The sequence below is a fragment of the Tetrao urogallus genome (assembly GCF_951394365.1).
Source record: "Tetrao urogallus genome assembly, chromosome: 26".
NCBI lineage: Eukaryota > Metazoa > Chordata > Aves > Galliformes > Phasianidae > Tetrao > Tetrao urogallus.
Genome location: NC_136839.1, coordinates 4,020,886 through 4,031,038, shown reverse-complemented (window position 1 = coordinate 4,031,038; position 10,153 = coordinate 4,020,886). Strand labels below are relative to the sequence as shown.

The window sequence follows — 10,153 nt, the reverse complement described above, 5'->3', positions numbered from 1 at the left end:
ATGGCGGACGACAGTGAGACAGCAGTGAGGCGGCCGCTGGCGAGGCCTCAGCGGCCGTCGGCGGAGGAGAACGACCACGAGCACTGCAGCGACTGCGAGAACGAAGCGGAGCGCGGCTCGAAGCGGGGGTGAGCGCGGCGCGGGGGCGGCCGCGGGGCCCATGGAGGTGGGCAGCGGCCGGGAAGTCAGCGCCGCCCCGCCCCTGGCGCGCGTTGATTGGCCGGCAGATAACATCGCGCGTTGCAATTGGACGAGCCGTTTGTCGGTCGGCCTGGGGGTGGGCCGTTTAGCTTCCATTCACTCCTATGTGTGAGAGCGTGTGCTGAAGCTGCGGGGTCGGGCCCGATCGTGGCGTGGATGGAGGCGGGGGGCGGAGACCTCGGGGATTCTTGCAGTTTTATGCCGAATTCTGGGTGCTTTGGTTTGTGCCATCCTCCTGCCTGCAGCCCCCGCTGGCTCCTACAGTGTCGCCATGTCACCCAGTGCCACCTGCTTGGCACCCATCAGCGCAGTGCTGGGGACACGAGGTGTGAAGCGATGACACAGACACTAGCAGTGATCCCACACCATTCGCACTGAGGTTTTATGCCTCTGCCTGGCACATCCCAGCCTCACCAGGCTCCCACCTGCATCCTAGGAATGGCCTTTTTCTTCCCATCAGCAATGATCTTGCCTGTCTGGTAATAAAAGGTCATGCAAGACATACTACAGAAGCTGTTTTACAGCAGCACAGATGTGCATTTCTATTTTATTTGCCTCCTGGGTGTGGCATCATGTCTCCTTTTAATGGGTTTAGCCATGCTTGGAAAGGTTTCTCTTTTCCTCTGCTCTTACATGATTAGGTTTGCAGGAACCAGGACCAAGCAGAGAGCAGACATGGCATTTAATCACTGTTACTGTGCTTTCTCGGCATGATTTCCCAGTACAGCTGTTCAGATGAATGGTGGCTGATGAGTGAGCTGGGTTAGGAAGGGTTGGGTGCCGTTGAGCAAGTCACATAGTCGTTAAATTTGGAGGAGTCCTCTAAGATCATCCAGTCCAACCCCAACCCATCCCCACCAGATCCATCCCCTCCATGCCCACTCATAGAACATTAAGGTTGGATAAGACCTCTAAGATCATCCAGTCACACTTCAACCCATCCTGATGTCCACTAACCATGTTCCCCAGCGCCACATCTGCAAGGGCACGAGGTGAGTGCTGTCCCCAGCACAGAGCACAAAGGGGCGGTTTTTGGGAGCTGTGCCTGGGGCTGTCCCTCTGCCAGGGCCCAGTTTGTGCTTGGAGCCATCAGCTCTTGGCTCTAGGCTGTAGGAACTCAGCACTATTACTGAGCGATAGCAGCACTTCCTTTCCTTTTAAGGACAGGAGGGAGGAATTGACATCCCCCGCCCTGGTTCTGTGTCAGCGCTGGGAAGTGGCTCTGTGGTGAAGCACAGAGTTCATTTTCCAACAGAGAAAACTTTTCACACTTTCATGTTTATTCTCATTTCCTTTGTGTGGAAGCGGTGTTTCGTTGCTGTTTCTGGTTTGCTGCAGAACACATCACAGTGATGATGTCCCCGCCATCTGCCCGCCCCCACAGCCTAATGAGATTACCTGCACCCAATTAGCCACACAATTAGTTTGTCAGGAGGATTTTCCAGCATCTAAATGTGGGACAGACACAGCTCCTCATTCACCACCTCTCTGATTTCTAAGCATGGAGGTGTTTGAGGAGTTGGAATCACAGAAAGGTTTTGGTTTGATGGGACCTTAAAGCTCATGCAGCTCCACCTCCCCCCACCATGGGCTGGTGACGCCCTGCTGGCTGCCTCCCGTCACCTCATCTTGTGCCTTAACATCTCTTTCAAGAATCATTAAGGTTGGAGAAGACCTCCAAGATCACCAAGCTCCACCCAACTCGTCCCTGCTATGCCAGTAGCCCATGTCCTGAAGTACCAAGATAGGTCTGGTAGCGCAGCCGGTGTGCCTTTCTCCACCCATGTTATCTATCAGAGCAGCTCTTGGGTTGACGAGATAGGAGAGGAAAAAGGCTGTGAGCACATCTGGGAGAGCTGTGGGCTCGAGGCAGAGCTGTCTGTTCACTGACAGATGGGATGGAGAGCAGCCCCGTGCACTGCGACTGGGGATGTTTGCAATTCGTGCAGGGCACGGGGGTTAATTTGGGGAGTTGGAGGGGATTGGGCATGCTATTTGTTTTGCTAAATCGACTTTAAAATAGAAAATACCTCTAACCATTGGTATTTGCTTTGCTAAGTGGGTTTAAAATTGAAGATCCCTCCAAGCACAGCTGTGAGTCCCAAGGACTCCGGCGTAGCTCCCATTCGCTGCATTACATTTCCTCTGTGCTTTGCCTGATGGGCTGCATTCATTCCCCAGCTGAAATCTGCTAATGCGGAACACTCAGCTCTGATTTCTTCCTGCTCACGACATCTTCACTCGTAAATCAGGGAGGTTTTTCTCCCCTCTTCTACCTGTTGGTAAAATAATTCCGCTTGGGCTGAACTTGTTAGCAGGAGTTTGGAGTGGAGAGATGCTGTGTGGGTCCATGGACCAAAGACATATCCACACACACAGAGATCTCTTGGCTTTGGCAATGGGGTTTCTCCTGGTGTGGAAGCTGCTGGAGCCTCTAGCCATGGAGGCAGGCAGCCCTTGGTCCTGGCCACCAGCTCAGATGGCCCCAGTGCATCCAGAGGTGCCTCCAACCTCAACCAATGCACGGTCCTCAGCTGGAGGACAGGGGAAGGAAGGGGACTGTGAGGCCAGGGCTTGGAACAGGGAGCTTTTATTTTCCTTAGGGTGTTTCAGAGACTGTGTAAGTGTCCTCAAAAAAAAAAACCAACACCAAAAACAAACCAACCCAAAAACTGCAATGATGTTTCTTTTGTTCCCTAGTGGCTTGAGTCCAGTGAATGACAGTGGAGCCAAAAAGAAGAAAAAGAAACCAAAACGGAAGAAAGAAAAAGGAGATCAGCCCGACCAGGCTCAGGACCAGCCAATGAAGGTGAACATCTCAAACCTTTCAGGGTGGTCAAAATTACCCCGGTGCTGACACTGCCTGCTGTTGTATTCAGGCACTTGGCTGCTCAAAAGCCTTCATGTTTAGAGTGATTTCCTGGCTCAGTGCATGGGAATTCCCACTGCTGTGGGAGGTGTTGCTGCAGGGTGAATGCAGCCCGTTGCTGGGTATCAAAGCCAGCTCCACTGAAAGGCTCAGACTGGCGCCTCTCAGCTGCTCTTCCCGAAATCAGAGCGGGGATGGCAGGGAACGGCCGCTCTGTGCCACCGTGCCTGGCTGCCAGCACAACAAACCCATTTTCCTACACTTGGACAATATTCCCTGGTGTTGATTTTTGTTTAATTAACATAAGAACAGCAGCAGGGGCTGTCTGCCCCTCTTGGCTTTGCCCTGGACTAGCAGCAAGAGTCTTGGGAAGGAGCATGGGAGGTGCAGGGTTTGTCCCTACCCCATTGGTACCCCCAGCACTCCTCACAAGGAGCTGAAACACAGACCTACAAGCTCAGCATCCTCATTTTGTCCTTTTTTTTTGCCCCAGGTCAACTCTTTGCCCGCTGAGAGGATCCAGGAGATTCAGAAAGCCATTGAGCTCTTCTCTGTAGGCCAGGGCCCTGCCAAAACCATGGAGGAGGCCAGCAAGCGCAGCTACCAGTTCTGGGACACGCAGCCAGTGCCCAAGCTCGGTACGTGGCCCGGAGCCCCCAGGCTGTCCCAAGAAGCCCTCACAGGAGATGGGAGCATAGTATGTAGGTTTATCTGAAGTTGTTGTGGCTGCAGATTGTCTGCACAATCTTCACAAGGCAGTTCCCAACACTTCTTGCTGCAAACGCCGCGTGTGATTCCCTTTTCATGCTGTCAGCACCCGTCCGAGGCTTTGTTTGGTCTCAAAGGGCTGTTTGCTGGAAGTGATACCCAGCTTTGGTCCCTCTTTGTGCTTGTGCTGGGAAATCATTGTGGAATACCAAAGGCACGGGGTTACCGAGGCAGCAAAGCCTGGTTTGTGTTTGCCCCTTTCACCAGAGGATCCTGACGTGGCAAACATCGCCTCTGTGCCTGTAAACCCCATTAGTTGGGAGGTACAGCATGAAAGGGGTGGGGAAGGAGAGGCACCAAACAGCCACAGTGCACCAAACTGCTGACTGTGCTCTGGCTGACTGCCCCACTGTCCATCTCAGTGTTTTAGGCATGCAGTGTTACATGGATGAGCACTTCCAGAAGCGGAGGTGGGGACAGTTCTTACTGTGGGCTTTGTTTGCCTCCTCATTGCCTGGAAACTTTTTCAGTGCCATTTGAAGGCAATTCCTCATCACTGGGGTGTGCATCTCTTGACAGCCACGCTGCCGTGGCTGCTTTGCCTGCATGAGGGCTGAGGTGCTGAGAGCCCAGAGCAGGTGCTGTGGGGATGGAGGTGATTTTCATAGTTCCCTGCTCTCTTTGGCAGGAGAGGTGGTGAATACCCACGGCCCCGTTGAACCAGACAAGGACAACATCCGCCAGGAGCCATACACTTTGCCCCAGGGCTTCACCTGGGACGCGCTGGACCTTGGGGACAGAGGCGTGGTGAGTAGGGGCAGCTCAGTGTGTGAGTCCCCATCGCATGGTTCAGTGCTTTGACGTCTGGAAGTGATTTTTGGAGTGCTGAAGCCACACCAGAAGTGTTCTGGATCCTGGTTCAGGGCTGCTGGCTTCAGCAGGTGAACAATGCTGGTTGAATAACTCACTTGACCTGCTTGATCTCTCCTCTAGCTGAAGGAGCTGTACACGCTGCTGAATGAGAACTACGTGGAAGATGATGACAACATGTTCCGCTTCGACTACTCTCCTGAGTTCCTGCTGTGGTGAGTGGCAGCGCAGCCGCAGAGCAGAGGGTGCGGGATGCTGCGGGCTCAACCCCGGCCAGAGCACTGCAGCTGCTTGCCAGTGACCCAGAGCTGCAGGATGAAGGTGACTGCCAAGTAACGCTGCCAGCAGTAGCACTTGGAGACCTGTTATAGCTGAGCTGCTGTTTCCTCAAGGCATTTGTGAATCGAGGAGTGTTGATTTCTTCCTGTGTCAGGCCAGAAGGAGCAGGAATGCCTCCCAGTGTTCCTGCAGTGTCACTCTGTGGTCACCTCTTGTCCTCCTGCCTGGGTGTCTCGGTGGCCCGGAGCAGGTTTTGGGATGTTTCAGGGAGGCAGCAGGAGGTGCGTGTAGAACCTCGGGTGTGCTGTGTGCTGTGACCACCAGCGTGTGTCTCTCCTCCAGGGCGCTGCGTCCCCCAGGCTGGCTGCCCCAGTGGCACTGTGGTGTCAGAGTGGTCTCCAGCAAGAAGCTGGTTGGGTTTATCAGTGCGATTCCTGCCACCATCCACATCTATGAAACGTAAGTTCTGCTCGCATGAGTTTCTCATCCTGTCCCTTGGTGGCATTCCAGGTCGATGCCCTTCAGCCATGGAGATGCTTGGCTGCTTGGAGGACAAGACTGGGGATATTTAGGATGGGCTGCAAGGTTCTGTGCAAGGATGCCATGTAGCTAACAGCCCTGAGGGCTGTTTTCACCATGAGTGAGATGAGCGTAGAGCTCTGCCCCACAGAAATCCTCCAGAGCTGGTTGGAGACTATTTCCTGGGAAAACCTCTGTGGCAGCTTCAAGGAGAGCCAGACCTTGCTCCTTGACCTCCCATGGGCCTTGTCTGTGTTTCAGGGGAGCTGGAATTAAATTGCTCAGGGCGTTGGATCTCGGTCAGCACAGTTGGGTCTCACACTTTGCATTGTTTCTTTCCACAGAGAGAAGAAGATGGTGGAGATAAACTTCTTGTGTGTCCACAAAAAGCTGCGTTCAAAACGAGTGGCTCCAGTCCTGATCCGTGAGATCACACGAAGGGTTCACCTGGAGGGGATCTTTCAGGCTGTTTACACAGCAGGAGTGGTGCTGCCAAAGCCTGTGGGGACATGCAGGTGAGCTCCAGTTCTCTGAAAAGATTTAGGACTGATGAAAAGCTCTGCCCCTTGTGCTGCAGAGGATGGGGATGGCTGCACTTATCGGTGTGGGGCTCCCTGAGGCAGCACACGCCAGCCTCAGCCCAGGTTTCTCCTCCCTGCAGTGTCCTTCAGGGATTATCCCAGCAGCTTTGCTTAAGCTGCTCCTTTATCACAAGGCAGGAGGCTCTGCAGCACACGCTCTTGTTTTTCTCTCCTGGAGCTCCTGGCCGTCCCCTTTGCAGTGTTCTCGCTTGCCCTCTCATGGCAGCTCTGAGAACCTTGCGCTCCTTCCCGCTGCCCAGGAACGACCTCCCCCAGCAGATGTGTTTGTGCAGGTACTGGCACCGCTCCCTGAATCCTCGGAAACTCATCGAGGTCAAATTCTCCCACCTGAGCAGGAACATGACTATGCAACGCACCATGAAGCTTTACCGGTTGCCCGAGGTGGGTGAGCTGGGAGTTGGACACACACAGACCTCAGCAGAGGCTGAATCCTCTGCATGGAGAACGGGCATTGGTTTATGTAGTAAATAGCTTTATCGAGCCATTAGGTTTTATTTAATCATTGCTTATTTTACCCGGGTACCTGCATTTTGAGGGTGACTCCTGGCAACCACAGGACCCCTGCGATCTTTTGTTTCACGGTGACTCACATCCCGTCCTCCTGGTAGAACAGGAATGCAGCAGTGACAGCCCTCATCTGTCCAAACGCAGCCTCACAGTGACCTTGAGTTGGGTCAGTCCCTCATTCCTCAGTCACACTGATGGGTTCTGGTGCCGCCATTGTCCTGCTGGGGAGCTTCCCCATCTGGATAGAGGAGAAAAACAGCAATCAGATTGCCACCACCTGCCCTGCCCTTGTTTGTTTCCTTCTGGTGGTGGGAGCTGCCTGTTTCATTTGGAGGAGGCTGCTTTTCTATAGCTGCTGCTTTTTGAGCAGAAAGTCAGACCCACATCTCAGCTCAGAGGCATCTGGGGAGTGAAGGCATTCCTTTGGGGACAAAGCTGCCCTAAATGTGGTGCCAATGACTTTTCTTGCTTTCTGCAGACCCCCAAGACTCCGGGCTTGCGGCCAATGGAGCACAAAGACATCCCTGCAGTGCACAAGCTCCTGACCGAGTACCTGAAGCATTTCCACCTGACGCCCGTCATGAGCCAAGAGGAGGTGGAGCACTGGTTCCTACCTCAGGAGAACATCATCGACACCTTCGTGGTGGAGGTGAGGGGGAGGAACGAGGCAGGGCTGTTTTCTTGGGATCATCTTGGTGTGAGCTGCTGCAGGGCGCTGCTTCCCATGTGGGGAGAGCTGCCCCAGCTCTCAGGGAGCCCTTAGAATTGTAGAATCATTGTGGTTGGAAAAGACCTCCAAGATCATTGAGTCCAACCCCAAGCCATCCCCACCATGCCCATCAACCACATCCCCAAGTGCCACATCTCCACATTTTTATGGCAGGGAAACTAAAAGGGCATTTCCAGAGGAGGCAGAAATGAAGTGATGTACATGAAATCCAGTCTAAGGCCATAACTTCAAACCCATCCGTACAGCACGTACAGCAGTGTGAAACTGAGAACACCATGTGGAAATTTAGGGAGTTTCACCCCTCCAGGAAAGAGCTGGGTGGTCTGAGAGCAGAGAAGAGAGCAGATCAGTGCTCCCATGCTACAGTTTAAAGGCTCTGGGCAGGCAATAACCCAGCCCTGACACGCTGCGGTGTCACACTTTTGCCATTCAGAGCACCCCAGGGGAGGTGACAGACTTCCTGAGCTTCTACACGCTGCCCTCCACCATCATGAACCACCCGACCCACAAGAGCCTGAAAGCTGCTTACTCCTTCTACAACGTCCACACCAAAACGCCTCTCATCGACCTCATGAGCGACGCTCTCATCCTCGCCAAGTCGGTGAGCACAGCGGGGCTGGGCGGCTTGGAGCCTCATCATCCTCATATTTTGGGGTGCAGAGAGCCAGAGAGGGGTCAGGAAGCACTCACACGGGAGAACTGCCCAGCACATAAGCTGATGGCTTTGTATTTTGCTCGTACAGAAAGGATTTGATGTCTTCAATGCACTGGATCTCATGGAAAACAAAACTTTCCTGGAGAAGCTGAAGTTTGGGATTGGGGATGGGAACCTGCAGTATTACCTGTACAATTGGAAATGTCCCAGCATGGCACCAGAGAAGGTGAGTGGGGTCCTCCAGCCCAGAGGACCTGAGGGACGGGCTCCAGAGGGAGTTGCAGCTGAGAGGAGGTTGTGGGCTGGCAGATACACAGCGGTGGGCACAGCGGTCCTTTCTGTGTGCCTTGAAGGCCACTGTGCAGCACTATGGGCTGTGTGTCAGCCTGGTACAGGACACCATGGTGGGACAATACCAACAGGAGCCCCTCTGGAGGGAGCTGAACTGCTCCACCACGCGGCATCGTGGCTCAGCATCCATCGCACTCCCAGGGAGTCCTGGGTGGGATGGGAACCACGCTGGGTGTAGCCCTGGAGAGCCGGGCGCTGTCCTGCTGTGCAGCACAGTGCTCCTGCAGTCTGCCCATCGTGACAGCTCATTAATACTAATGGCATTCATTAGGGTCTCTGCCATCCTGAAGGCAGGAGAGCCCGCAGAAGCTTGTTAGAGGTGTGAGGGCTGACAGGTGTGGAATTAGGAATTTCTGACACCTCCAGCTGCGAAGTCCGGGCTGATCTGAGTCATGCAGCTCCCACAGGGCACAAATCCATGCAGCTCAGCGCAGCTTTGCTCCACCACTGAGCTCCCAGAGATCTCTGCAGGGCTGCTCGAGCAGCTCCTCACCGGAGAGCTGGCGGGTTTGGGGCTGCAGCCCTCTCAGCAGCAATGGGCCGGGAGTTCCGTCCATCCCGGCTGGGTTTGAGGTAGGAGACAGTCACTTGTCGCTTGCAACCCACATCTCTTTGCTCTCCAGGTTGGACTGGTGTTGCAGTAAGTGACCCTGTGAGGATGGCACACTGTCACTGAGGAGCCTGGCCTGGCTGAACGTGGCCCCACGTGGAAGTGAGCCAGCCCTGCCAGCCCCAACTGATGTCACCGACTGCATCCCCAGGCACCGGCAGTGCTCTCCTTTGTTTTGAATTAATTGCATCCTCCTAAAGACATGATCAAGGGAATGTAACTGCTGAAACTAGCTCATGATTGGCATATAATGGAGTTAACGGGTGAATAATAAAAGTATATATTATATATATTTTAAATCTTTCCTGTTCCAAATTGGCACGAATGCATTCAGCTGCTGAAGGCTACCACCTGCTCCTTGGTGCCATCCCTCCCTGCTTGGGAACACCTCAATATTTGGTTTTAAGGGCTATTTGTGCAAGCAATGCCTTGTCCCTTCTCCTCCCCAGCCTCGGAGACTTGAAGCCTCAGGGCGAAGATGCAGGGGACCCAGCTTGGAGCACATCCACATCTGCCACCCCATGCCACCTCGGCGCACTGTGCTCAGAGGTTTTTCTCTCCACGCCACCGAAGTCCAGCCTGCATGCCCTACAACGTGCCATCAGCCTTCCTGGGGGCTCAGCTGCTCCCAGTGCCTCCTGCACAGGCTCAGAATCAGGATCAGATTCGTCCATGGAACCCTTTTTCCCGAGAAGACGTCTGTTTCCATCGTTCCATTGCTCTTGATCTCCACGGCAAAGGTTTCAGAGCTGCACGTGCCCATCTATGCATTCCCAGTGTCCCTGTCCCCCTACTATGCAAGCAGCTCTGCATCCCCTCCTGTGCCCCACAGAGCCAAGAGCCGCCCTGCACTGGTGATGGGGACATCAGCTACAAGTACTGAGCTGGGAGCACGTGGGACTTTCTGGGGCTGTGGGACAGTGGGGTGAACCAGGCTTCAACAAGCCCCCAGCACTGGGGAGAGCATCAGAAAAGGGGGCTCAGCCATTTCCCCCTGCATCTCCTCCCTTTGTCCCCAGAGCCACCCCTCCTGCAGGTGACAGCAGGTGAAGGGGACACGGGGCAAGCTGTTCAATAAACCTTTATTCAATCCACTGGGCACCGGGTACAAATCTCTGTCAACAGTTCTCAAGCACCAAACCATGTGGTTTGCGCCACGGCTGTGGAGGCAGGGTCTCCTTGGGGACATTGTGGCAGGCACCATCCCTGCAGCCCAAAGGAGTCGGGATGGAGCCGGTGAAGCTGCTGTCAC

The 10,153-nt window shown here is 54.3% G+C and overlaps 1 protein-coding gene across 1 annotated transcript; it reads left to right on the top strand.

Annotated features, from left to right (window-relative positions):
* NMT1 (N-myristoyltransferase 1) lies at positions 1-9,784 on the top strand (the record flags this gene model as incomplete). The annotated part of the gene is made up of 12 exons (XM_079547210.1): positions 1-128; positions 2,902-3,010; positions 3,564-3,708; positions 4,467-4,585; positions 4,772-4,863; positions 5,270-5,386; positions 5,791-5,961; positions 6,288-6,429; positions 7,034-7,204; positions 7,719-7,886; positions 8,029-8,166; positions 9,734-9,784. 12 exons carry the CDS (start codon positions 1-3, stop codon positions 9,782-9,784), a joined length of 1,551 nt encoding a protein of 516 aa, XP_079403336.1.
* Between the last annotated feature and the right edge of the window lie 369 nt (positions 9,785-10,153).